The following is a 25,937-nucleotide window of genomic DNA, read 5'->3' as shown; positions in this document are numbered from 1 at the left end:
GCTGGGACTACAGGCGCCCGCCACCACACCCGGCTAATTTTTTTGTATTTTTAGTAGAGACAGGGTTTCACTATGTTGGCCAGGATGGTCTCAGACTCCTGACCTCGTGATCCGCCCACCTCTGCCTCCCAAAGTGCTAGGATTACAGGCTTGAGCCACCGCGCCCGGCACAAAACTGGATTTCAAACCCAGATCTACCTGATCCCAAAGCCTGTGCCCTTAATTTTTTTTTAAGACAGTTTCGCTCTTGTTGCTCAGGCTGGAGTGCAGTGGCACAATCTCGGCTCACTGCAACCTCTGCCTCCCGGGTTCAAGCGATTCTCCTGCCTCAGCCTCCCGAGTAGCTAGGATTACAGGTGACTGCCACCATGCCTGGGTAATTTTTTGTATTTTTAATAGAGACGGGGTTTCACCATATTGGGCAGGCTGGTCTCGAACTCCTAACCTCAGGTGATCCGCCCACCTCGGCCTCCTAAAGTGCTGGGATTATAGGCGTGAGCCACCATGCCTGGCCTTTTTTTTTTTTTTTTGAGATGGAGTTTTGCTGTTATCGCTGAGGCTAGAGTGAAATGGTGCGATGTCAGCTCACTCCAACCTCCACCTTCCAGGTTCAAGCGATTCTCCTGCCTCAGCCTCCCAAGTAGCTGAGATTACAGGCATGTGCCACTACACCCATCAAATTTTTGTATTTTTTTAGTAGAGATGGGGTTTCACCATATTGGCCAGGCTGGTCTGGAACTCCAGACCTCAGGTAATTCACTTGCCTCGGCCTCCCAAAGTGTTATTATAGGCGTGAGCCACCATGCCTGGCCCTGTGCCCTTAATTTATAGTCTCCCACAGCCCAAGCTCTGGGGTTGAGGTGGGTGATGGACATGGACCGGAAGAACAGGGCAGGTGAGTGTTAGCATGAAGTTGACAGGCAAGAAAGAGGGAGTTTAGGCATTGGTTGGGAAAAGCCACAGGAGATGCAGGCAGTGGCCCAGGAGAAGCTGTCTGCCCTGGCTGGAGCGGGCAAATGGTGCCTGCCCCTTTCCCTTGTGCTGCATATCTCCCCTGCAGGCTGGTACAGAAGGCAGAGCTGGTACGGCTGTCCCAGACACTGAGCCTGGTGCCCCGGCTGCATTGGCTGCTGGTCGAGGATGCTGAGGGTCCCACCCCGCTGGTCTCAGGGCTGCTGGCTGCTTCTGGCCTCCTCTTCACACACCTGGTGGTTCTCACGCCCAAAGCGCAGCGGCTTAGGGAGGGCGAGCCTGGCTGGGTTCATCCCCGTGGTGTCGAGCAGCGGAACAAGGCCCTGGACTGGCTCCGGGGCAGAGGGGGTGCTGTGGGCGGGGAGAAGGACCCACCACCACCAGGGACGCAAGGAGTCGTCTACTTTGCTGACGATGACAACACCTACAGCCGGGAGCTGTTTGAGGAGGTGAGCAGCAGGATGGGGATGGGCAAGAGACCAGGTGCAGCCAGCTTCATTCGTTACCTTGGTTAGCAGTATTGCCGTTGGCTGCTGGGTGGGGGGCTGGAAGCAGTGGGGCAGAGTCAGCCAGGTGGCTCTTTCTGCTGCTCCCTTCCCCGGACCACCCCTCTGTTTCTTCTCTCCCGACCTCCGTTAGATGCGCTGGACCCGTGGTGTCTCAGTGTGGCCTGTGGGGCTGGTGGGCGGCCTGCGATTCGAGGGCCCTCAGGTACAGGACGGCCTGGTAGTGGGCTTCCACACAGCATGGGAGCCCAACAGGCCCTTCCCTGTGGATATGGCCGGATTTGCTGTGGCCCTGCCCTTGCTGTTAGCTAAGCCCAATGCCCAGTTTGATTCCACTGCTCCCCGGGGCCACCTGGAGAGCAGTCTTCTGAGCCACCTTGTGGATCCCAAGGACCTGGAGCCACGGGCTGCCAACTGCACTCGGGTAAGGGAATGGAGGTGGGCATAGAAACCTGGCTCTGGGATGGACAGGTGATGGGGGAGGTACAGTGAGACCCTGGGAATGCGTGATTTAACCAGGAGGGACTCTCCAGATCTCTGATCAGCCTTGCTGACTCTACTGAAGGGGAAGCTGGGAACTAGCGGGGGAAAATGGTCTCCTGCCACTCTGCCCCGAGTTCTGGGAACCCATGTGGCACAGAGAGGATGAAGGAGTAGGGCCCCCCCCTTTTTTTTTTGAGACAGAGTCTCGCTGTGTCGCCCAGGCTGGAGTACAGTGGCGCAATCTCGTCTCACTGCAAGCTCCGCCTCCCGGGTTCACACCATTCTCCTGCCTCAGCCTCCCAAGTAGCTGGGACTACAGGCACCCGCCACCACGCCTGGCTAATTTTTTTGTATTTTTAGTAGTGATGGGGTTTCACGGTGTTAGCCAGGATGGTCTCAATCTCCTGACCTCGTGATCCGCCTTCCTCGGCCTCCCAAAGTGTTGGGATTATAGGCGTGAGCCACCGTGCCTGGCCAAGGCCTGGTTTTAGAGGCACTAAGTCTTCCTCCACCCTGCCCTTTACACTTTGAAGCCTACACTGTATATGTCCATAGGGTTAGAGAATCCATTCCAGGCTCGGGGTCCCAGAGGCCTGGCTGCAGCTGGGCCTGTCTCTCACTGCATCCCTCCTGGCACAGGTACTGGTGTGGCATACACGGACAGAGAAGCCCAAGATGAAGCAGGAGGAGCAGCTGCAGCGGCAGGGCCGGGGCTCAGACCCTGCAATTGAGGTGTGATGGCGGCCCCACCCCAACTACCACCTCTTTTCAGGCACAGACCTTGTGGGACTGGGCCCCAGGCCTGCCCAGGATGTGGTTTTCCAAGTCCTGACCCCTTGGAGCCAGAAGTGGCCCCTCTGCCCCTCCAGGCCCAGGGCATGGTCCTGCTGCTTCACCCCTCCCCCAGCCTGCCATGTGGCACTGCCCACAGGCTGGGGACAAGCAGCCCTTGTATTGAGCCAGGTTGGCCCTGTCTAGGGTGGAACAGAAGGACAGACGGACCCAGGAGGGAGGGCAGCTGAGTAACTGGGTAACTTATTGGGGCTGGGCATGCACTGGGGGGCTGGAGGAGCTGGGCTGGACCCTCCCCACCTGAGCATGCTGACCCCCTTCCTACCTCCAGAATAAAGAATCTCAACCTGGAGGGGCCTCTTGTTTTCCTTTGCTTCTTACATTGGGTTCTTGCTTTCTGATCCTTACAGATGTGGGCTCCTGTTGCTGCACAGGTCGAGCCAGGGTCCAAACTTTGGAGTCCTGGCTGCTCCATCAGACAGAAATCAGTTCTCCCAGGCCCCCATCCCCTTGACAAGAAAAAGCAATTGCTTCCATCCAAAAACTTTATTGAGTTTATATCAGAATCAGCCTCCAGGCCTTCTCATGTCACTTTCCCATCACTCTGTTCTTTGCTGTTCCCTGGTGGGTCTGGCTACAAGGGCTAGGCCCTAGGACATCTGGTTTTCTTTCTTACCCTAGTCCAGCTCGCTGACTATCCTTAGCCCCTCTAATCCCACAATCCCCCCAACCTGGAGCCTTGGTAAGGAGCTGTGAGGTTTCCAGACTTGTCCATCCCTCCCTCTTCCTCATCCCAAGCTCCAGGCCTCTAGGCCTCAGATAGATCCTCCTTGGGAGGTGCCTCTCTTGGTGGGGCCTCCTCAGGTGCTGGCCTGCAGGCAACCCCTCCCTGTAGCCATGCTGTTTTCAGCATATCTTTCAGCCCACCGGGAAAGAGATAGCCCTGGGTCTCTCCTTCCCCATCAATGACCCCTCCCAGCCCCTCCAGTGCTGTTTGCAGGTACCGCAGGCCGAGGAGCACCAGAGCCTGTGGGGGAAGCAAGGGGAAAGAATCAGGGAGAATCAGCGGTTCCAAGAGGCCCAGGGTTGGAGGCAGGGAGGAGTCCCGGGTGGGAGGAGGTGTCAGATGCTTTGCTGACTCACCTGCAGTAGGAGGGTGACAGCCAGCATGCTGCCCAGTGTGCCTGCCAAGTCCTGCAAGTGCTCCAGCAGCACCTCATGGCACCCTTGGGCCCAGAGGTTTTGGTTGGGTTGTCGGGGATCGAACAGGGGGTGGGCGTAGGAGTCTGAAAGACGGTTTTGCAGGCAAGGCCGGGGTGAGTGGGGGTTGCAACAGGAGAAAGGGACCCCATCAGTCAGGTATAGGCCTTCCACATTGCTCTGGATCTGGCTGCAAAGGGAGGGACAGAGGGGTTAGGATGTCTGGAGATAGAGGCCTGGGGGAGGGACTGAAGAGCACAGGTGTTGAGAAGGGAAAAAGAATGGTAAAACATTTACTAACTGCTGTGCTATGTGCCAGCCAAGCATAATTCACTTATCTTCACAACAACTCTACCAGATAGGTACCTATCTATCAGATAGGTACTATTATTTCCATTTTACAGGTGAAGGAATGGGCCCAGGGTGGTTTGGTAACATGCCCTGGGTTTCACAGCTAATAAATGGCAGAGCTGTAACCAGTCTCTCAGCTACTATGTTCTACTTATTGTCCCTCTGAGCGAGGTGGGGATTCAAGGCAGCAGGAGGGAGCCTGTCTAGGGAGGAGGAGGAGGAAGGGAGACGCAAATCACTCACTCAACCACGTCCTGGTCACTGGGGTCCAGGTAACGGCTGCTGACCCACTGGACCCCAAACCAATCCTTGTACCCGTGGCGCCCGCAGCAGTGGTACCTCAGTTGCAGCTCATCCACCAGCCTTTTGGCCTGACAGTGCCCAGGCACCTCTGTGTCCTTGTAGTGAGCCAAGGCAGTCACCAGACCCTCCTCCAGCGCCTCATCCAGACTCCCAGGCAAAGCCAGGGCTAGCCCGAGGGCGACGACCAGGAGCCCCCCCCCACCAGCCGTGCCAGCTACCAGCAGGGGGCCCAGGACCCCTCGCCAGGGAGGGTATAGAGCTGCATTCAGACTTGCCCGGCTGGCTCCTATACCCACTAGTCCTGTGCCCAGAGCCACCGCGCCCGCTGCCAGGGCAGCCTGGGGCAGGACAGGGAACTGACAGGAGGGAGCCAGGAAGGTGCCAAGGTGCCTTAGCTGGACCAGGAGGTGCCCGCTACAGAGGAGGATGAGGCCACCAGCCAGCGCCAGCAGCCAGGAGAGGAGCCAGAGCCCTTGTGCCAGGCGGATGCGGGGCTGCAGGGGCAGCACCAGGGGCAACACCGGCGCCATCTCCCATCTCTGCCCAAGGGAGTGCAGAGGTGTCGGGGATGGAAGCTGGCTGGGGCAGGATGCTGAGTCAGCCCGGCCCGGCTTGAGCTGGGCTAATGCCATTCTGACCCCAATACCCTGAGCATCCTCCCATCCTCAGCCCTAATAACCCGCCGCCCTGTCAGCCCCAATACAGGATGCCTTGGTCTTGCCCCTTAGGAGAAACTCCGCCCTTAGGCCGAGGGCCCGTTTTGTGACCCCGCCCCTGTCCCTGGCGGAAGTGGTGGGGTTGGTCCGCTCAACCCTGAGGGGTTAGGGGCTGGGGGGCGGAGACCTCGGGGCGGGCGCTCCCTCCCCCGTCCCCTGGGAATCCGGGGGCGGGAATCCGGCAAGGGCCTGGAGCCGGAGGCCGGGAGTAGGCCAGGGGGTCAGCCGGCTAGCCCCGCCCCCGTACTGAGCGCCGAGGCCCGGACAGGGAGGGGTTACCAGGCGGCCCGGCCCCCCCCCGGGCCCGCCCCCCCTCCCGCGCTTCCTGGCGGCTCCGCGTCCGGCGCCTGTTTGTGCTGCGGCGCTGTGGCCCCGGACGGCCCCGCCACCCCACCCCCGGGAGCCGAGAGCGGCTCCGGGAGAGTCCGAGGGCCCGGGGGGGTCTGGAGACTGCGGCCCCGGGCCCACAGCGCCCCCTCCAGGCCCCTTCCCCGCGCCCGACAGCGCCCCCTCGGGGTGGTGGTACGGCGCCCTTCGCGCGCGCCCCGGGGTGCTTCCCCTTTCCCTCTCCCCGGCCGTGGCCCCCGCGGCTTAGACGCCTCCTCCGCCGCCGCCGCTCGGAGCAACCCGGGGGCCGGATGGACGGGGCCGCGGGGCCCGGTGAGTACGGGGCGGGGCGGGCGGCGTGCCCCTTCCCGGAGCGCACGGCTCGTCGGGTTCTGCCAGAGCTGGACGGCTGTCTGGAGGCGTCCCCGCGTGCTCCTCCGCCCCAGGGGCTTGGAGCATCCTCCACAGTTCCTCCGGTCGCCCTCCCTAGTTGCTTGGGTCCTGCTGTCACTTCGGGCTTCCCCAGCGTCATTCTACGCCCCACGTAACTCCGGATCCCTCGATGTTTCCCTGCCCCCTGCGTTACTCCGGGCCTCTTCTCGTGGTATTTCAGATCTTTTTCCTTCTGACCTCCACTGCCCCCTGAGACCTTCACTGTGACTCTGCTCACCACCCACACTCTCTCCTGTCACTCTGGATCTCTTTTCCTGTACTCTGGGTCCTCAGTATGACTCCATTCCCGCACCCCGTCCTCTCTCATGGTGTTCCCCCGGCTCAGTTACTCAGCTTTCGCTGGAGACCTGAGCTTGCTGTGGGCGCGTGGGGAGGGCTGCGGTCCCTCCCCTCACCAGTGCGGCGCCTCTGTCGGTGGCTCCCACGTTCCTCGGCAGTACTCCATATTTCCCCCCCGGTACTCCATGGTACTCCCAGTCTTTGCGGAGGCTGAGACGGCAGCAGGAAGGGAGCTTTGCCAGGTTTCTCGCCTGCCCTGCCAGAAGGAGGCCCTTGATCCTTTACCACCGTCTCCTCCCCTCTGGACGAGCATTCAAGCCTGGGGCTGCCTGAAAGGGGCAGTCCTACTGGACACATGTAAAGTTGTGGGGAGACGGAATCCTCTCTATGCTTTCTTCAAGTGATGGGTACATTCTGAGTACCTCTTGCCCTTTTCCCAGGTGAGGGCTCTGCTCGGGAGGCCCTCCAGTCTCTGAGCCAGCGGCTTCGGGTGCAGGAGCAGGAGATGGAGCTGGTAAAGGCAGCCCTGGCAGAAGCCCTTCGCCTGCTGCGGCTGCAGGTGCCCCCTTCCTCCCTGCAGGGCTCTGGCACACCAGCTCCTCCAGGGAACAGGTATGCATGTCGGCACACCCCATTTTTCCTCCTCCTTGGGGCCCCTGGGGCTTCAGGTTAATTCACCATCTCTCCAGCAGTCTTGCAGCCCCCCCAGGACTGCCACCCACGTGCACCCCTTCCTTGGTGAGCCGAGGCACCCAGACGGAGACAGAGGTGGAGCTCAAGTCATCCCCTGGACCCCCTGGCCTGAGCAATGGACCCCCAGCCCCTCAGGGGGCCAGCGAAGAGCCTAGTGGGACCCAATCTGAAGGAGGGGGAAGCAGCAGCAGTGGTGCTGGCTCCCCTGGCCCCCCGGGGATCCTCAGGCCCTTGCAGCCCCCACAGCGTGCTGACACGTAGGTGTCCTGTGGCCCTGTGGCGGAAGCTGGGAGGGGTGGTAGGATTGTAGAGTACAGTTGGAGGGAATGACCTTCACTATGCCCCCACCAGGCCGCGAAGAAATTCTTCCTCCTCATCTCCCTCAGAGCGGCCTCGGCAGAAGCTCTCCAGGAAGGCAATTTCCTCCGCCAACCTGTTAGTGCGGTCCGGGAGCACAGAGAGGTGGGTGAGGCTTCCCCTCAACCCACCCCGCCCCAGGCGCAGGCTCTCGACTTTCCGTATCCCTCACCTCACATCCCTGGGTGGGGTGGGGGGACCTGATTGCCCAACAGGAATAAAGAAACAAACACTCCTGGGGCGCCTGCTGTGTACCGGGCACTGTGCTAAACTCTCGACCTCCTCCATCTCAGTCAGTCCCCACAACATCCTTGGGGGTTAGGTGGTCTCATGCTGCTCGTTGCACAGGTGAGGAAGCAGGCTCAGAGAGGGTAAGTCATTTGCCTGGGGTCACACAGCTAGAGTCAGGATTTGAACCTAACTCTTCCTGACTCCAGTTCCCCTACCCTTTCCACTACATCACAGCACACCTTCCGCTAGTCCAAGAGGCTTTTCTAGAACCTTCCATGGCTTTCATGGACGGCTGTCCCTAGAGCTTCAGCCCTCTTTCCGCTGGACCTACCAAGTACCAATCTATTAATACTTACTTCTAGAGGGCAAGGGGACATCCTAGTGGCCGGATGTAGTTGCCTCAGACTATGTACGGGCCGCAGGACACCCGAATGTTCATTCTAGCCCTGTCCTTGGCCTGTGCTTTATTCTCTGAACAGACAGTATCACCTTACTGTTATCTAACGACAGGAATCTCTGGAGAGATGTGGAATTTCTTGCTTGCCTCCCGGATCCCTGAGAGGCGGGGCTGGTGTACATTCTCGGCTCCCTTTGGTCCCATTTTACAGATGGGGAAATGAAAAGGTCAATAGCGAGGCCTAGTGGCGCGCACATGTAATCCCAGCTACTGAGGAGGCTGAGGCAGGAGAATTGCTTGAACCCAGGAGGTGGAGGTTGCAGTGAGCTGAGGTCGCACCATTGCACTCCAGCCTGGGCGACAGAGCGAGGCTGAGGCCTGGTGGTCTGGAGGAGAGAAAGGGCTCTGGCACCCTGCACTGCCTCTTCCAAGCTTTGTGGCCTTGTGCTGTACGTTCAGCCCCTTCAGCCTCAATTTTCTTATCTCTTAAATGGAATTAAAAGTCTCCATCTACTAGGGCCCTGATACTCACGAAGCAAACTACAGGCCTGTAGAAGTGACTGTGGTTTCTGCAGTGACCTCTTTTCTTGTGTCCTGCCCCTCCCCACTTAGGTCTTGGGACCTGATCCCAATCCCTGTGCTTTCTCTCTTCCCAACAGCCGTGGGGGAAAAGACCCCCTCTCCAGCCCTGGGGGCCCTGGATCTCGGAGGAGCAATTACAATTTGGGTATGTACAGAGGAACAGAGAGAAAAACTTGGATGGCAGGGTTAGGATTTGGACTGTAGCCCCAGGAGCTATTTTGGGTAGGTGTGGTGGGTAGGGTTCTGCTCTGTCTTTCCTGGAAAGGGGGTTGTGGGTGGTAGTTGACACCACCCCTTTTCTCTGTAGAAGGCATCTCAGTGAAGATGTTCCTTCGAGGCCGCCCCATTACCATGTACATCCCGTCTGGCATCCGCAGCCTTGAGGAGCTGCCGAGCGGCCCACCACCAGAGACCCTCAGTCTTGACTGGGTGTATCCTGCCCCCTCCAGTCCCATGGGAACCACCTTTCTCACCTGGGGACTCCTCTTACCTTTACAGTTTTCTCCTGGGTCTATGGGGACGAGGAGTCTTCTAGATCTTCTCCTGCCATCATTCTGCTCCAGGCCTTGCCAGCCAGAAGCTCTGTCTTTCTCCCGTCTTCCTCCTCCTGCCCTTGATCTAACCCTTTCCTTGACCATGATCTCCACCCCAGTTATGGGTACAGGGGTCGTGACTCCCGGTCTAATCTGTTTGTGCTGCGCTCTGGGGAGGTGGTCTACTTTATCGCCTGTGTGGTGGTGCTGTACCGGCCTGGAGGAGGCCCAGGGGGTCCTGGAGGTGGCGGCCAGAGACATTACCGGGGGCACACAGACTGCGTTCGATGGTGAGGGGTCTGGGGATGGTGGGCTTGGCAGGAAGAGGGTCTGGTGGGGTGGAGAAGCAGGAGAAAAGAGTTGCCTTGCTGCTCTGCAAGCTTGGAGAAGGTGTCTTGGATGGTCTTGAGAGACCCTTTCCCTAGAGTGTCTTCCCCCTGCCTTAGCCTTGCTGTTCACCCTGATGGTGTTCGGGTAGCCTCGGGACAGACAGCTGGAGTGGATAAGGATGGAAAGGTAAGGCCAAAGTCAGGGAGCAGGCAGACACGCTGTAATTGCACTCCAGTTTTGCTTCACACTTGTGACTCTTCCTCCTCCACCAGCCCCTGCAGCCTGTGGTTCACATCTGGGACTCAGAGACGCTGTTGAAACTGCAGGAGATTGGACTGGGGGCCTTCGAGCGGGGTGTTGGGGCCCTGGCCTTTTCAGCTGCGGTGAGCTGGCCTTGAAGCCTCTAGACCCCCATTCTTGCCTAGGAACCCCACTCTTGCACATCACCAGGAAGCCTTGGAAGTTCTGGCCTTCCTGAACCCCACCCAGCTGGTTCTCTTGAGAAAGTGACATGTGTGTCAACTTCTTCTGCCCTCTCCATCTGTGATGGTACCTCCTCACCTAATGACCATGAACTCCTGGACCTCCAGGGTTCACTCTGCACCTCCTATGTGTCACCCTTCTTCAGGATCAGGGTGCCTTTCTTTGTGTGGTGGATGACTCCAATGAGCACATGCTGTCAGTGTGGGACTGCAGCCGGGGAATGAAGCTGGCTGAGATCAAGGTGAGGAGTCCACGTGGCTTGGAGGGGCTCTGAGGTTGGGGGTGGGAGTGGTAGAGTGCAGAGAGCTCCAGACTCACACATACATTTCCTTCCTTTTTGGCTGGGTCACGTGGGGCTAATCTAGCTTCTCTGACCCTTAGTTTCTTCATTTGTGACATGGGTTCTGATCTCATGAGGGATAATGTGTTAGGTATTAGGGTGATTAATTATGATTGACAGGGAATAGTGCTCTTAGGGGACCAGGGTTTTGAAAGAAGGGTTGTCCTGGGGTTTCTGGACCTCTGCCAGCCAGCTGTCATGATGCAAATTGAGGAAAGTCAAGTAGAATGAAGGTACCCAGGGCTTGGGGTGGCTGAATCTAGTGTCTTCCCTTCAGAGTACAAATGACTCAGTCCTGGCCGTTGGCTTCAACCCTCGTGACAGCAGCTGCATCGTCACCAGTGGGAAATCTCACGTCCACTTCTGGAATTGGAGTGGTGGAGTAGGGGTTCCTGGGAATGGGACCCTTACCCGGAAACAGGGTGTCTTTGGGGTGAGGCATGGATAAGTGGAAGGTGATGGGGAGGGCAGAGTGGAAGAGGAGGCACTGGGCTGAGTACTATGGACCCTAAGGTTCCCTAACCCCCACCTGCCCCTGTGACCTTTTTTTTTTTCTTTTGTGACGGAGTCTTGCTCTTGTCACCCAGGCCGTGCTGGGATTACAAGCGTGAGCCACCGCGCCCGGCATGATTTTTGTATTTTTAATAGAGATACGGTTTCATCATGTTGGCCATCTTGCCCGGTTTTTTTTTTTTTTTGAGACAGTGCCTTGCTCTATCACCCAGGCTGGAGTGCAGTGTGGGATTTCATCATATTGGCCAGGCTGGTCACAAACTCCTGGCCTCAGGTGACTCGCCTGCCTTGGCCTCCCAAAGTGCTGGGATTATAGGCATGAGCCACTGTGCCTGGCCTGCCCTGCTACTTTTAATCTTTGCCCTTCCCTTTGACCTCTGCTGTCTGCTCTCCCCTCCAACTAGAAATACAAGAAACCCAAGTTTATCCCTTGCTTTGTGTTCCTTCCGGATGGAGACATTCTCACTGGAGACTCAGAGGGGAACATTCTCACCTGGGGGCGGAGCCCTTCAGATTCCAAGACCCCAGGCAGGGGTGGGGCCAAAGGTATGTGGCTGGGAGTGGCATCTGGGAAGTGTAGTACTCCAGAGGTTCTGTGGGAACAGAGGAGAGGGTTTTTTCATTTCCATCTTTTTTTTTTTTTTTTTTTTTTGAGATGAGGTCTTAGTCTGTTGCCCAGGCTGGATTGCAGTGGTGCGATCTTGGTTCACCGCAACCTCCGCCTCCCAGGTTCAAGTGATCCTCCTTCCTCAGTCTCCCAAGTAGCTGGGAGTACAGGCGCATGCCACCACGCCCGGCTAATTTTTTTTTTTTTTTTTTGAGACGGAGTCTCGCTCTGTCGCCCAGGCTGGAGTGCAGTGGCGCAATCTCGGCTCACTACAAGCTCCGCCTCCCGGGTTCACGCCATTCTCCTGCCTCAGCCTCTTCGAGTAGCTGGGACTACAGGCGCCCGCCACCGCGCCCGGCTAATTTTTTGTATTTTTTTTTAGTAGAGACGGGGTTTCACCGTGGTCTCGATCTCCTGACCTCGTGATCCGCCCGCCTCGGCCTCCCAAAGTGCTGGGATTACAAGTGTAAGCCACTGCGCCCGGCTACGCCCGGCTAATTTTTGTATTTTTAGTAGAGATGGGGTTTCGCCATGTTGGCCGGGCTGGTCTCGAATTCCTGACCTCAGGTGACCTGCCCACCTTGGCCTCCCAAAGTGCTGGGATTACAGGCGTGAGCCACGGCGCCTAGCCAGGTTTCCCACCTTTTTACCTTGAGAGTTGATAGTTCTCTGGGGGGCTAGTCTAGAAGTGTGTGGGCAGCACAGCAAAGGAGAAACGGCTGGAGCTTTGTGTTTGCTAGATCTCAGGTTCAGATTCCCGTTTTGCTATTAGTTGCCTGGCCTTTAGGAAGTTACCTCATTTCTCTGAGTCTCAGTTGTCTTGTTTATAAAATGGGGAGAATAACAGATGTGTTGGCAGTATGAGGATGAGACATAGTAGTCAGTGCATGCAATGGCTGGGAGTTCTTACTCTATAGCCAAGCTGGCTCTACAGCCAAGCTGGCCCTGTTTCTCACTCCCCTGCACCCCGAATATGATCTACCTGGGGGGGCTTTGCCAACAGAGACCTATGGGATTGTGGCCCAGGCTCACGCTCATGAAGGTTCCATCTTCGCCTTGTGTCTCCGGCGGGACGGGACAGTGCTGAGTGGTGGCGGGCGGGACCGCCGGCTGGTACAGTGGGGGCCTGGGTTGGTGGCCCTCCAGGAGGCTGAGGTGAGGGCTGGGCTGGGGTCAAGGGAGCGAGGGAGAAGAGCAATAGTCAGTGGGCTCTTGACATTCTGCCACCACTCTGCAGATTCCTGAGCACTTTGGGGCCGTGCGAGCCATTGCTGAAGGGCTTGGCTCTGAGCTGCTGGTGGGAACCACGAAGAATGCGTTGCTGAGGGGAGATCTGGCCCAGGGCTTCTCCCCTGTAATCCAGGTTGGGGGTTAAGGGCTCAGGGGAGGAAGGGACAAAGGGGTGTGAGAGAGGGGCAGGAGTGACAGTCATGCTGTGCTGCAGGGCCACACTGATGAGCTCTGGGGGCTCTGCACACACCCCTCCCAGAACCGCTTCCTCACCTGCGGCCATGACCGGCAGCTCTGCCTGTGGGATGGGGAGAGCCATGCGCTGGCCTGGAGCATCGACCTCAAGGTAGAGCCCTGTGCCCCTGGATCCCCCATGCCACACCCACCAGGACACCTGTGGCCACCATGTCTTCCCCAGCACCTTGCCTTCTGCCTCCCAGAGGTGGCCAGTTTGTACTGGTATGGCTGCACTGGCTACTCAAATATTAATTTTTCTGTACTGATTGGTAAAAGCTGATGCTTCTAGTACCACCTGGGCACTCCCTGCCACCCCCAGAACCCCTCAGACTTCCTCTTGGTCCAGCATCTAAATGGTTAATCTCCAGCACAGCTATTGGCCTCAGTTCCGTGGTTAAATATTTTGGTATCACTCCCCGTTCGGGCTCCAGTGACACCCAGGTATCCCTTCCCTCTCTTCCCATCTTCTCCTTGGGAGTTAAGTGGCTTTGAAGTTAAGAAGACAAGGGGTTCGCTCTGGTTCCCTCACTAGACATTGTCTTGAATTCACCTTCTCCCCTCTCCCAGGAGACTGGTCTCTGTGCTGACTTCCACCCGAGTGGGACAGTTGTGGCCGTAGGACTGAACACAGGGAGGTGAGAGGGAGCCAGGACTCCCAGGAGGGAAAGCAGGGAGGTCTGGGAAGGGTTCCTGGTACTGGGGGAGTGGGCGAGAGTGACCGCCTTTACCCAGGAGCCACCTGCGCCTTGGCACTCCTCTGTGCCTCTCCCTGCAGCCCCTGCCGCCAGGGCTCCCCTCCTCTCCTGTGGTAACCATTTCTCCCTCTCCCCCAACCAATGTCTCCTCCAAGCCAGGGAGTGGAGGAGGCAGCAGCCCAGGGTAGAGAAACAGTGGGAATGGGAGGGGCATAGACAAACACAGGGAAGTGACAGGCTTCCAGCTTGCACAGTGCCTTTGTAGTCGGCCCCTGGTCTGTAGTTTCAGATTCCTTTTTCAGACGACATCAGAAGCCCCTCAGCTTTTATCCACACTTAGCTCCTTCCCATCTCCCAGCATAAGAATGCAGTGGTGGCCAGGTGCGGTGGCTCACGCCTGTAATGCTAGCACTTTGGGAGCTGAGGCAGGTGGATCACTTGAGGTCAGGAGTTCAAGACCAGCCTGGCCAACATGGTGAAACCTCGTCTCCACTAAAAATACAAAAATTAGCCGGGCATGGTGGTACACACCTGTAATTCTAGCTACTTAGGAGGCTGAGGCATGAGAATCACTTGAACCGAGGAGGTGGAGGTTGCGGTGAGATCTTGCCACTGCACTCCAGCCTGGGTGACAGAGTGAGACTCTGTCTCAAAACAACAACAACAACAAAAAAAAAACTAAAAAAAAAAGGAATGCAGTTGTGACCTGTCTTCTACATCAGAGCCTTTCTCTGTGTGTCTCTGAGCTTCTCTTATTTGCCATTCCCAAGCCTACCCAGGGTGGCCTCCCTGGGGGGTCTCCTTACATCCTGTCTTTTTGTCTTCCTATCTGCCTCCACTTCCCTGCCTTCCAGGTGGTTGGTTTTGGACACAGAGACCAGAGAGATCGTGTCTGATGTCATTGATGGCAATGAGCAGCTCTCAGTGGTCCGGTACAGCCCAGGTGGGAGCCACCCCAACCCTGGACTCACATGCGTCCCTGGCCCTTCCCTCTCTGAGTGACTGTATTTGCAGATGGGTTGTACCTGGCCATTGGTTCCCATGACAACGTGATCTACATCTATAGTGTTTCCAGTGATGGTGCCAAATCCAGCCGCTTTGGCCGCTGTATGGTGAGGAACTTGGGGCATGTGGTGGGGCATGATAACAGCTAGGAAACTCAGGGGTCTGATGCATCAAGGGGGCTCTGGAGATGGGAGATGGATGGGATACTTTCAAACTCTTGACCTTTGCTCCCAGGGTCACTCCAGCTTCATCACTCATCTCGACTGGTCCAAGGATGGGAATTTCATCATGTCCAATTCTGGGGACTATGAGATTCTTTACTGTGAGTGGCAGTGGAGCAGGACATGGGGAGAGGGTAATTGGAGTGGGTTTTGTGTAGGGGGCGCTCTTAGAGGTGTTGTCAGATAAGGAAGTGGAGATGGAGTTAAAGTGGAGTTGGAATTATATGTAGGAGAAATTTTGTGATTTGGAAACAACTAGTTTCACACCATGTCTTGTTGACTTGAGGGAGTCGAAAAATGCGCTAAGAAAAGATTGTTTGGGAAAAGTTTCTCAGGGCAAGTATGGAGGACTTGACTTATCTAGGGAAGAGGAACTCATGGAAGCTGTTAGAACTTCAGCCAGAGCTCAGGACAGGACGCACACAGGGTGGGTTTCACAGGGGGAGGAGGTGATGCTACTACGGTGACCAGATCACATGTCATCGCCGGGTTTCATGCCAGTCTTTCCAATCTGGCTTTCCCTGGCATCTTCCCTACTGAGGGCAGCGTGAGAGCTGAACTGGGCGGGCTCCCTCTCCCCAGGGGACGTGGCTGGAGGCTGCAAGCAGCTGAAGAATCGCTATGAGAGCCGAGACCGGGAATGGGCTACCTACACCTGTGTGCTGGGCTTCCACGTCTACGGTGAGCAGGGGCGTGGAACCATGCTGGAAGGGTGGGGGACAAGGTGGAGCCCAGTTTGGGCTCGGAACGCTGGGCGTGTGTCGTTCGGTTAGAGTCCAGAAACCTGAAGATCCAGCCCAGGAGGCCCCTCCGGCCCTCGGGACCGGGAAGGCTTGCCTGGAACGCGGCAGTGGGTGGCCGCGGCTGCCGGAGCTCCTGAAACGGTGTAGCTCTGGGCTGTGGGTGGCGGTGGGTAGGAGGTCGGGCTGAGGCCGGCCGCTGTGCTAGGCGTGTGGCCGGACGGCTCCGATGGGACCGACATCAACTCCCTGTGCCGCTCCCACAACGAGCGCGTGGTGGCGGTGGCCGACGACTTCTGCAAAGTGCATCTCTTCCAGTACCCGTGCGCTCGTGCCAAGGTGAGGCCGCGGGGATCGCCGGGGTGGGACCGGTGGGCCCGAGGGCTCAGCCGCCACCGCAACTCTTCCCTCCGGCCCAGGCGCCGAGCCGCATGTACGGGGGCCATGGCAGCCACGTGACCAGCGTCCGGTTCACGCACGACGACTCGCACCTCGTCTCGCTGGGCGGCAAGGACGCCAGCATCTTCCAGTGGCGAGTGCTGGGCGTTGGGGGCGCGGGGCCGGCGCCCGCCACGCCCTCTAGAACCCCCTCCCTGTCCCCCGCCTCCTCCCTCGACGTTTGATCGCTGCCTGGCGGGACCGACTGGCCCGGCGGCGTGGCCCCGCCCCGCCCCGCCCCCGCCCTAATCCCCCACGACCGGGGGCCGACTCTTTCCTCGACTGACTTCGAGACATTCCCGATCGCGCATTTCCCTGGAAGGCGCGAACGGCGCCCTTGCACACACTGTTTAGACCCGCTGGCTGAGCCGGGCAGCCCCAGCCTAGGCCTTGACTCCCGCTGCCTGATGAGGGGCAATAAACCAGAACCAAAGTCGCCTCCCGGTGCTTTTGTGGGGCGCTGCCGGGCGCCTCCGGGGCCCTGTGGGGTGGGGACAAAGGAAAAGAGGCATGCGGAAAGGGTAAGGGAGCGTAGACCATTTACGCAAATGACAGGCAAAGCCGCTTGCAAATAACCTGGCGAAGCGCTAAGGCGCGCGAGTCTTTGGGGCGGGAGAAGGAGCTGCAGGGTTCCAGCGAGGACAGAGTTAAGCCCGACTCCTTTCCTGCCCTCGGAAAAGGCGGTGGGGCCGAGCTGCGACGGAAATAGCCGAGCGATTGGCCGACAGGAGCCGAACTTCTTCCGGAAGTAGCCGATCTGCGGGGTCTCGCTCTCCGACCTGAGCCGAGCAGTGGGCCTTGTTCTCCGGATCGGCCGAAGGTGTTCCGGAAGGAGGCGAACCCTGAGGCGGGCCCGGCAAGCCTTCCCTGCGGCCGGCAGAGCCCAGCGACTAGTGGGACTCCGCGGGGGCGGGGGTAGCTGGAGCCTGGCTCTGGCCTGGCAGGAGCCGAGCTCGTTCCGGAAGAAGCCGAGCGGACGGGGGCCAGCCTCAGCGTCCCGGGAGTGAGGCGATAGCTGCGGCGACGACAGCGCGGGCCGGGATGAACCGCGACGGCTGAGGCAGCGGAGGTGCCGGCTGCGCGGGCCCCAGTGAGACTCCCTCGAAGCGCCAGCCCACCGTTCGGGGCTTTGCCTCGAGCCGAGCCCTGCCCCCGCGAGCCTCCCGGACCCCTTTGTGCGGCCGGAGGCGGCGGCGGGAACGGCCATGGCGGCCAACATGTACCGGGTGGGAGGTGAGTACCGGGCGCGAGGTGAGTACCGGGCGCAGGGCTACGGGGCCCGGGGCGGGAGAGGTTGGTGTCGGGACCTGAGGGGCTCGGCACCGAGTGGCGCGAGGCGCAGCGTATGGGGCAGCGTGGACCGGAGCACGGACCGGAACCGGAACCGGGAGACGAGGACAGAGGGTGCGGGGAACCGCGACGCGGCAGGGCGCCGAGACTCCCAGAGAGAGGCTGCGGGCAGCCCTGACGGCACTTTCAGGGCTGTGTCGGGGGCTCCCCGGGGCACGGAGTGGGCTTCTGAAACCGGTTCCGAAGGAGCTGACAGGGTAGGGAGGGAACGCGAGGGGCTGGGGCGACGGCTTTGCCACCGCGGGGGAGCCGCCCGGAGGTTTCCTCTTCCCAGGCGTTATTGTGCGCCTCGGTTCGAAAAGGTAGGGGCCCTGCGCTAGAGCGAGCAATTACTTCGCCGCGACTGGGGTGCAACTCATCGCTGAGTTGTGGGGACTGCAGGGGAACCGCTGCTTCTTGGGTGTTCCTTAGCGCTGTCTTTTGAGTGAAGGATCTGATTTTAGAACTAGGTGCGGTGGGGATGGGGGACATCCTTATTTTCTCTTATTCTGTCCACTTTCACATCTCAGCGCCCTCTCTACCTGAATCCTTATCTCCTTTTGATGCACTCAGGCCAACTTTCTCTCCTACTCTGGTGCTCTGCGTCTCCCATCTCCTCTGATCTGCGTGGTTCTCCCCCCTCCCTTCCCTTACAGATTACGTCTATTTTGAGAACTCTTCCAGCAATCCTTACCTGGTTAGACGGATTGAGGAGCTCAACAAGGTGAGTGGAGCAGAATCCCTCTCCCTCCCTCCCCCAGTGGTCTCTTCTGAGGTTTCTAACTTCTGGTGGAAGAGAGGACCCTATACTAAGTACCCATTCATATTCATTCATTCATTCATTGGATGTATTCAGGAAAAGCTATTGAGAGGTTAGCAGGAACTTTACTATTCTGCCTCTTGGGGGCAAAGGAAAGGGATTTGGAAGTCTGTCCTTGAATGTAAGTCTTTACTCATATTTTCTTGGGCTTTTTAATTCAGGTCCCTCTGAAACTTACTGTTATTTGTCTCTTTGTGCATTTCTGTTCCCAGATGATCAGTTTTCACTGCTACGTTGTTTTGTTTTTGTTTTTGTTTTTTTCTTCCCCTTAGACTGCAAATGGAAATGTGGAGGCAAAGGTTGTCTGTCTTTTCCGGCGCAGGGACATTTCAAGTAGCCTCAACAGCCTGGCTGATAGTAATGCCAGTGAGTATCTTCATCCCTTTCTTTTCCTCCTACCCATGATCTGAGGCCTGGGCATGTCCCTGCAGGTATTTCCCCTGGTAGCATGCCCAAGGCAGAGGTGTGAGTTTGGGGGTGGGAAATGCCTGGCCTGAGAAGGAAGGCCTGTTTTTACACGTTGGGGTTGGAAGCAGGGTGGAGAGATTGTGATAAGGAAAGCCATAATGTGGTTTGTGTATGAGAATAAGAGAGAGGTGATAACGTTTATTTAGGGCATGAGAACGAGCTTTAGAGAAACAATGCTTTTCTAAAGGGGGGCAGTTTGGGGTACATCGGGACAGTAGGTGATGACTGAAGGTCAATGTGAAGAGGAAGAGATTGTACTGAGAAGCCTGCGTAACAGAGAAGCAGGCTTATTTTGTAATCACAAGGTGGTGAGAGTACCTGGAAGTTAGAAGATGGCTGGAAGTTTTCTCGCACTTTTTAATTTCTCACCTCGCCCATTTCCCCGCCTGCCCCCCTCCATTTTACATCTTTCCCTTTTCATTTTGCCTTATCTTCATTCTCTTTAAGGTCTCATCTTTTTTTAAAAAACATATTTTCCTTAGCTTCTTTTTTCTTTCCTGCTTTGGTTTTCTTTTTCCTTCCTTTTGTTCCACCTTTCTAAATTATTTTCCTTTTTCAGACTGCTCTGGGTGAGAAGGGGTTAAAGAGGAGCCCGGCTTACCAAGTTCCCTGGCCCTTTAGGGTTTCCAGCCCCATCTGGCAGGGGCTGACCTTGGCCTTGTCCAATCAGAAGGCTGTTGGGGGTGTGGTCCCCCTTGCCTTAGCACAGGGTTTCCGGAGCACACAAGCGAGGGGTGGAGCCTACTACTGCACAACCCCCCCTTCTCCCTGAGGTTGGGAACAATGCACCAATGAGCCTGGGGCTGAGGCTCTTCTGCCCCCTCCCACTTTGGTTGGCGCCTAGCCAGGTTAACCCCTTCCGCTAGGTTTCAGGGCAAGCTGCAGCTCCTTGGGGAGGAAGATGTTGCCACTGGCTTGAGAGGTGTTGTCCTTGGAAACCCCAGGAACTATTATTAGCCAAGTAGAAAATGAAGGATAGTTAGGGTTGCATGTGATGTTTTAGAGCAAAGAGTCTCCTGAAATTGGAAAGAACTGGTAAACACAGTCTTGTGTGGTATTTTTTCATCTTGAGTTCCTGGACCTCAGGCTGGTTTAGCAAGAAAGAGACAAGTGTGATGTTCTTGCTGGCCTGTTGTGGACTTTGGTGTCCGAGTACTGGCAGCTGGGTAGCGATGTATTTCTACAGCATTCTTCATACTTTCAGCAGTTCTTCCCTAAAAGCATTACTGATAGAGTTGGGAGCATCTATGATGGGGCATAGAGCTAAGAAGGAAAGCTGGTAGGGTAAGGGTATAGAAGTCAGACGCTTGGGAAATGTGAGAAAAAAACAGCCGAGATAGGAAATACTTTCCCTGAGTTAGAGTTTCCAGGGTGTTGTCTTTCTGCATCCATTTCTGACTTGGTTTCTTCCTCCTTAATCTCCCAGGGGAGTTTGAAGAGGAATCAAAGCAGCCAGGGGTGTCTGAGCAGCAGCGCCATCAACTGAAGCACCGGGAACTTTTTCTTTCTCGGCAATTTGAATCATTACCAGCCACCCACATACGGTACAGGACAACTGGGGCCAGCATAGCCTGTGTGCAGTTACGTAGAAGATGGAGAGAAGGATGTGGTATTGAGAGATGCTGTGGGGAGGGAGAGTGGGGCTCACCTGGGTTTTCCAATCTCTCTCCTATAGGGGGAAATGCAGTGTGACCCTCTTGAATGAGACAGATATCTTGAGCCAGTACCTGGAAAAGGAGGTGAGAAAGAGATGTTGAGAGAAGAGTGAGGGGAATGGGTATTGCCCGCAAAAGGGAGGGGGAAAGGAGGACAATGATGACGTACAGGGTTGCCAGACTGCTGGTCATGGAAACTCAGATACATCTCCCTCCCTGCCGCCTATGTGGATTGCTGCCCTGCTTACCTTGTCTCTCCCCAACTCCAGGACTGCTTTTTTTACTCACTGGTGTTTGACCCTGTGCAGAAGACACTTCTAGCTGATCAGGGCGAGATTAGAGTTGGTTGCAAATACCAAGCTGAGATCCCAGATCGCCTAGCAGAGGGTAAGCTACAGGACAAGACTGTACGGCTACCAGGTTATCTAATTCCAAGGGGCACTTTAATATTTCTTTTTTTTTTTTTTTTGAGACGGAGTCTCGCTCTTTTTTGCCCGGGCTGGAGGGCAATGGCACAATCTCCGCTCACTGCAACCTCCACCTCCGGGGTTCAAGCAATTCTCCCTGTCTCAGCCTCCCGAGTAGCTGGGATTACAGGCATGCACCACCACGCCCGGCTAATTTTGTATTTTTAGTAAAGACAGGGTTTCACCATGTTGGCTAGGCTGGTCTCGAACTCCTGACCTCGGGTGATCCGACTGTCTCGGCCTCCCAAAGTGCTGGGATTACAGGCATGAGCCACCGTGCCCGGCCCGGGGCACTTTAATATTATAGTCTCTGTGAATGGCGTCACCTGGGGTTGTGCAGTGCACCATCTGCAGGGCTCTCTGCCATGACCCTGACAGAATGGGCCCGTAGGAACCTGAAAAGGGAAAATGGGAACAGTTGGGAAGAGAAGTCGGAGAGTTGATAGAATCCAAGCAGAAGAAGAGGAAGGAGGAGGTGTTATTGTGAATGAAAAGACACCAACTATTTCCCCCTGCCCTCTCCCTTTTGATGCCATTTTTCTGTTCTCCAGGAGAATCTGATAATCGGAACCAACAGAAGATGGAGATGAAGGTCTGGGACCCAGACAACCCTCTCACAGACCGGCAGATCGACCAGTTTCTCGTGGTGGCCCGGTGAGGGGTGGGTGGATAGGGAAGATGGGCTGGGGGAGGTGTGGACATTGTTCTGAGTCCCATGGTTCTTAGAGATGGACTTTATTTCTTTCATTGCCATGGATGTTTTCCTTCTTTCTCCTCTGGCTTAGTTTCCCAGCCCACTTGGGCTTTTGACTTTTTTTTCGCTTTTGACTTCTCAATTTCTCCCTTAGAGCTGTGGGAACCTTTGCAAGAGCCCTAGATTGCAGCAGCTCCATTCGGCAGCCAAGCTTGCACATGAGTGCAGCTGCTGCCTCCCGAGATATCACCCTGGTGAGCAGAAGTTGGTGGGTAGTTGGGCAGGCTGGGCTTTCTGGGGACTTGCAGAGCCTGGGGACAGGAGAAGAGGGTATCTCTGAGGGAGTGGGAGTGTTTTTTGTTTTTTTGTTTGTTTGTTTGTTTGTTTTTATTTTTTAGACGGAGTCTTGCTCTGTCGCCCAGGCTGGAGTGCAGTGGCGCAGTCTCAGCTCACTGCAAGCTCCGCCTCCTGGTTTCACACCATTCTCCTGCCTCAGCCTCCTGAATAGCTGGGACTACAGGCACCCGCCACCACACCTGGCTAATTTTTTGTATTTTTAGTAGAGACGGGTTTTCACCGTTTTAGCCAGGATGATCTCGATCTCCTGACCTCGTGATCTGCCCGCCTCCGCTTCCCAAAGTGCTAGGATTACGGGCTTGAGCCACCGTGCCTGGCCGGGAGTGGGAGTGTTTTAAGGAGCAGGAAGGGAGTGGTGCCAAAAGTTTCAGGTCCTCAGTTGCTCTCCATCTTCCCCATAGTTTCACGCCATGGATACCTTGCAAAGGAACGGCTACGACCTGGCTAAAGCCATGTCGACCCTGGTACCCCAGGGAGGCCCGGTGCTGTGTCGGGATGAGATGGAGGAATGGTCAGCCTCAGAGGCCATGCTATTTGAGGAGGCCTTAGAGAAGTATGGGAAGGACTTCAATGATATTCGCCAGGATTTTGTAAGTGGATGGCACTAGGAGGAGAGGTGAGAGAGATGACAGGTGAGGGAACCAGGACCTGGGGCCAGATGCCAGCTCATTCTTCCTCCCTCTGCCCCTCGTAGCTACCCTGGAAGTCACTTGCCAGCATAGTCCAGTTTTATTACATGTGGAAAACCACAGACCGGTATATTCAGCAGGTATCTCTGGGCTGGGGTGGATGGACCATAGGCTACCTGCTGACCTCTGCCTTTGAAGTTGATGACATTCTCCCTGCTATGAGGCTCTGATCCTTTTCTTTCTTTTTTCCTTCTTATAGAAAAGATTGAAAGCTGCTGAAGCAGACAGCAAACTGAAACAGGTCTACATCCCCACCTAGTAAGTGTGGTGGGTAGGGGAGACCAGAGTGTTTTCCTTCCCTTCCCCTAATTTGTGCCTTCCTCAGTGATTGGGGGTGGGCAGGAGGTAGGGGCACACTGAGAGTGGAAATTGATTCTTTTCCTTAACCAGTTTCTTGGGTTTTTTCCTTTCTCCTCGCCTTCTCCATTAGCACTAAGCCAAACCCTAACCAGATCATTTCTGTGGGTTCAAAACCTGGCATGAATGGGGCTGGATTTCAGAAGGGCCTGACTTGTGAGAGTTGCCACAGTGAGTTACAGGGGCACCGGGATGGTGGGGATGGGTGGAAGGCCTGCTGTGGCCCAAGAATCTGTGGGGCTCAGGTAGCATGCTTCTTCCCTGTCCATGCTCTACAGCCACACAGTCTGCTCAGTGGTATGCTTGGGGCCCACCTAACATGCAGTGCCGCCTCTGTGCTTCCTGTTGGATCTACTGGAAGAAATATGGGGGACTTAAGACCCCAACTCAGCTTGAGGGGGCCACTCGGGGCACCACGGTAAGGATCAGTGGGAAGAAAAGCAGGGGAGAGCAGTAAGCATATTGATGTGAGCTTAGGTGAAGGCCAGAATATTCAACTCTTTATATGGTGATGGTTTGATGGGCAGGGGGTGCTTGATGCTGGTTGGGGAGACACATAGGCCAAGAGGTCAGTAAAGAGATTAGACAGGAATAAATTGTCCCCTGCAGGGAATGGAAGAAAGAAGGGAGCCTCAGCACTGATTTGTGCTCTCTCTCTTTCCTATGCTCTTCTTCTAGGAGCCACACTCAAGGGGTCATTTGTCCAGACCTGAAGCTCAAAGTCTCTCTCCTTACACAACCAGCGCCAACCGGGCCAAGCTACTGGCTAAGAACAGGCAAACTTTCCTGCTTCAGACCACAAAGCTGACCCGTCTTGCCAGACGCATGTGCAGGGACCTATTACAGCCAAGGAGGGCTGCCCGACGGCCTTACGCTCCTATCAATGCCAATGCCATCAAAGCAGAGTGTAAGGGCAGGGAGTGGTGGGGCTGGTGGTGGGTTTAGGGTTGCTCTGCCCAGGGACCATTGTTTCTCTAGATGTCTAATAACAGGAGGGATAGTAGGCCACAGATAATTTTTTTAAGATTACACTTGGCTTCTGGCCTCAAAGGAGACCTGAATGGTGAAGTCCTTCAGAAGCTTTCATCTTTGTTCTCCAGGCTCCATTCGACTTCCTAAGGCCGCCAAGACTCCATTGAAGATTCACCCTCTGGTGCGGCTGCCCCTGGCAACTATCGTCAAAGATCTGGGTATGGGATGGGGACCAGTGAGGGTGGCGTCAGGCTCCCAGTCCATTCCCTGTCTGACATCCCTCCCCTTGCTTTTTTTCTTCCTCATAGTATCCTCAGAGATTTAGTCTAACAAACTGTACTTTTGTTGTTTAATAATTTTTTTTGTAAACTATTCAGTATTACTGTACTGATTTGATAAGGTCATACTGGTATTTGAAATACTAGTGATAGCTTGCCAGGACATTCCCCCATTGCTACGTTTGGGGATGCCCAGGTAAACTGCTGGTCCAGGGAAGAGAGATGGAAGTAACAAAGGGGAACTGCATAGGGAAGAAAAGGTGCGAAAGTTTTCTATTTTTTTCCAGTGGCCCAGGCACCCCTGAAACCAAAAACACCTCGGGGTACCAAGACACCGATCAACAGAAACCAGCTGTCCCAGAACCGGGGACTGGGGGGCATTATGGTGAAACGGGCCTATGAGACTGTGAGTTGACAGAAAGCGGTGGGCGAAATTGAGTTGGGTGGGCTTTTGTTTCTCATAGGAGTCTGAGAGGTTCCCCTCCCTCATTGTGCCATCCTACCCCTTTTCCAGATGGCAGGGGCAGGGGTTCCTTTCTCTGCCAATGGAAGGCCTCTGGCTTCAGGGATTCGTTCAAGCTCACAGCCAGCAGCCAAGCGTCAGAAACTAAACCCAGCTGATGCCCCCAATCCTGTGGTGTTTGTGGCCACAAAGGATACCAGGTAGGGAGTCTACCATGGGAGGGGCTGAGAGAGACAGTCCAGGCTGGTGAGTGTGGGGAGTAGGAGTGTCAGAGCAAGAGCTCCAGGAAGGTTGTGGATGCAGGGTGGGGATGCCAGAAAAGAATGGGCCAGAAGGCAGAATTGCAGTGTGGAATGTGGGGCTTCACCTGGAGGTCTTAGTGTTCTCCAAGCCTTTTCTGTTTCCCACTTGCTCTTTCTGGCCAGGGCCCTACGGAAGGCTCTGACCCATCTGGAAATGCGGCGAGCTGCTCGCCGACCCAACTTGCCCCTGAAGGTGAAGCCAACGCTGATTGCAGTGCGGCCCCCTGTCCCTCTACCTGCACCCTCACATCCTGCCAGCACCAATGAGCCTATTGTCCTGGAGGACTGAGCACCGGTGGGGAAGGGAGGTGGGCTGAGAGGTAGAGGGTGGATGCCCAGGGCACCCAAACCTCCCTTCCCTTTCGTGTCCAAGGGAGTGAGGAGTGAATAAGGAAGAGAGCAAGTGAGTGTGTGTCCCTGGAGGGGTTGGGCGCCCTCTGGTGTTACCACCTCGAGACTTGTCTCATGCCTCCATGCTTGCCGATGGAGGACAGACTGCAGGAACTTGGCCCATGTGGGAACCTAGCCTGTTTTGGGGGGTAGGACCCACAGATGTCTTGGACAGTTTTGGGGGGAGGGTTTTTTAATTTTTTAAAAATTTTGCCTCCCTTTGTGAAAGGGGATGGGGAGGGGAAGAGTAAACAGATAACAGGTGGTGGTACCTGGTTGGGGGAGGGGGGCGTGCACTGCCATGTCTTTTTTTTTTTTTTTTTTTCCTAATTGGGGGTTTCTCTTTCTGTCCGGTGTCCGGACTTTCCTAATTGGAGTTTGAGGCCCCTAAGCTGGCATCAACCCCAGGCCACGCTCGCTCTTTCCTTCCCTCCCCTCCCCCTCCGCCTTTTGTACGCCAGTTCTCAGAAATAAAGATCTTTTGTCCGTTTTTTTAACCTCGGATTCTGTAATTGGTTCTTATAGTAACAAATAAAAAGCTGTTTTCTTCAGCTTCTCCTGGCTCAGCTGTTCTTTGCCATGGGTGTGTGTTGTGTGTGTGCTGGGGGTGTCTTTTAGAGGGAAAATAAAGGACAAAGGACAACAAAGGAGGTACAGATGGTTCTTGCCCTGGGAACAGCTT

General features: G+C 56.0%; 4 protein-coding genes across 11 annotated transcripts in view; 3 read left to right on the top strand and 1 right to left on the bottom strand.

Moving 5' to 3' along the window:
• Positions 1–3,105, top strand: part of B3GAT3 (beta-1,3-glucuronyltransferase 3) — an 11,540-nt gene extending 8,435 nt beyond the window's left edge. Inside the window, exons 3-5 of one of the 2 annotated variants that reach the window (XM_032153112.2) lie at positions 1,061–1,421; positions 1,612–1,902; positions 2,601–3,105. In XM_032153112.2, coding sequence (XP_032009003.1) covers positions 1,061–1,421; positions 1,612–1,902; positions 2,601–2,699 — 751 coding nt within the window. In that variant the 3' untranslated portion in view covers positions 2,700–3,105. The remainder of the gene's footprint in view (positions 1–1,060; positions 1,422–1,611; positions 1,903–2,600) is intronic. The other variant, XM_032153114.2, reaches the window with a different exon arrangement.
• A 179-nt stretch (positions 3,106–3,284) lies between these two features.
• On the bottom strand, positions 3,285–5,526 carry ROM1 (retinal outer segment membrane protein 1). Its single transcript, XM_032153110.3, has 3 exons — positions 4,548–5,526; positions 3,897–4,143; positions 3,285–3,780 (listed from the first exon to the last, which is right to left on the bottom strand). The coding sequence occupies exons 1-3, from the start codon at positions 5,237–5,239 to the stop codon at positions 3,562–3,564; spliced, it is 1,158 nt and encodes a 385-aa protein (XP_032009001.1). The 5' UTR covers positions 5,240–5,526; the 3' UTR covers positions 3,285–3,561.
• A 116-nt stretch (positions 5,527–5,642) lies between these two features.
• On the top strand, positions 5,643–16,470 carry EML3 (EMAP like 3). Of its 6 annotated transcripts, none has more exons than XM_032153102.2 (22): positions 5,643–5,983; positions 6,823–6,994; positions 7,072–7,332; positions 7,427–7,537; positions 8,720–8,787; positions 8,950–9,073; positions 9,295–9,465; positions 9,622–9,691; positions 9,778–9,888; positions 10,134–10,229; positions 10,606–10,761; positions 11,246–11,387; positions 12,452–12,603; positions 12,686–12,811; positions 12,893–13,024; positions 13,483–13,550; positions 14,465–14,553; positions 14,625–14,722; positions 14,850–14,937; positions 15,419–15,517; positions 15,785–15,915; positions 15,996–16,461. In XM_032153102.2, the coding sequence occupies exons 1-22, from the start codon at positions 5,962–5,964 to the stop codon at positions 16,197–16,199; spliced, it is 2,691 nt and encodes an 896-aa protein (XP_032008993.1). In that variant the 5' UTR covers positions 5,643–5,961; the 3' UTR covers positions 16,200–16,461. The 6 variants fall into 6 exon arrangements, with proteins under 6 accessions (XP_032008993.1, XP_032008994.1, XP_032008992.1 ...); XM_032153103.2 differs by having other exon boundaries at positions 7,075–7,332; positions 15,996–16,460; XM_032153101.2 differs by having other exon boundaries at positions 5,668–6,739; positions 15,895–15,915; positions 15,996–16,470.
• Positions 16,471–16,803: 333 nt separating this feature from the next.
• On the top strand, positions 16,804–25,811 carry MTA2 (metastasis associated 1 family member 2). 2 transcript variants are annotated; one of them, XM_032153108.2, is made up of 18 exons: positions 16,804–17,247; positions 18,000–18,067; positions 18,436–18,529; positions 20,058–20,175; positions 20,307–20,370; positions 20,556–20,673; positions 21,305–21,407; positions 21,602–21,701; positions 22,206–22,394; positions 22,499–22,573; positions 22,693–22,751; positions 22,924–23,021; positions 23,129–23,268; positions 23,529–23,757; positions 23,951–24,040; positions 24,388–24,506; positions 24,615–24,763; positions 24,989–25,811. In XM_032153108.2, exons 1-18 carry the CDS (start codon positions 17,220–17,222, stop codon positions 25,152–25,154), a joined length of 2,007 nt encoding a protein of 668 aa, XP_032008999.1. In that variant the 5' UTR covers positions 16,804–17,219; the 3' UTR covers positions 25,155–25,811. The 2 variants fall into 2 exon arrangements, with proteins under 2 accessions (XP_032008999.1, XP_032009000.1); XM_032153109.2 differs by lacking the exon at positions 16,804–17,247 and adding an exon at positions 17,568–17,666.
• Positions 25,812–25,937: the final 126 nt, after the last annotated feature.

This window comes from Hylobates moloch, unplaced genomic scaffold (assembly GCF_009828535.3).
Source record: "Hylobates moloch isolate HMO894 unplaced genomic scaffold, HMol_V3 SCAFFOLD_5, whole genome shotgun sequence".
Classification (NCBI taxonomy): domain Eukaryota; kingdom Metazoa; phylum Chordata; class Mammalia; order Primates; family Hylobatidae; genus Hylobates; species Hylobates moloch.
Note: the sequence above shows the minus strand (reverse complement) of the source record. Positions and strands in the feature narration are given on the sequence as shown.

Bases quoted from the DNA above. Each gene is read 5' to 3' on its own strand.
- ROM1 (XM_032153110.3), bottom strand. From the start codon at position 5,239: ATGGCATTAGCCCAGCTCAAGCCGGGCCGGGCTGACTCAGCATCCTGC. The intron at 4,144-4,547 runs GTGAGTGATTTG...CTCCCTTTGCAG, and splicing joins AGTGACCAGGACGTGGTTGA to CCAGATCCAGAGCAATGTGG. The intron at 3,781-3,896 runs GTGAGTCAGCAA...CTTCCCCCACAG, and splicing joins CTGTCACCCTCCTACTGCAG to GCTCTGGTGCTCCTCGGCCT.
- EML3 (XM_032153095.2), top strand. From the start codon at position 6,409: ATGGTGTTCCCCCGGCTCAGTTACTCAGCTTTCGCTGGAGACCTGAGC. The intron at 6,740-6,822 runs GTAAAGTTGTGG...CCCTTTTCCCAG, and splicing joins GGCAGTCCTACTGGACACAT to GTGAGGGCTCTGCTCGGGAG. The intron at 11,388-12,451 runs GTATGTGGCTGG...CTTTGCCAACAG, and splicing joins AGGCAGGGGTGGGGCCAAAG to AGACCTATGGGATTGTGGCC.
- MTA2 (XM_032153108.2), top strand. From the start codon at position 17,220: ATGGCGGCCAACATGTACCGGGTGGGAG. The intron at 23,022-23,128 runs GTGAGTTACAGG...CATGCTCTACAG, and splicing joins GACTTGTGAGAGTTGCCACA to CCACACAGTCTGCTCAGTGG. The intron at 23,758-23,950 runs GTAAGGGCAGGG...TTTGTTCTCCAG, and splicing joins CAATGCCATCAAAGCAGAGT to GCTCCATTCGACTTCCTAAG.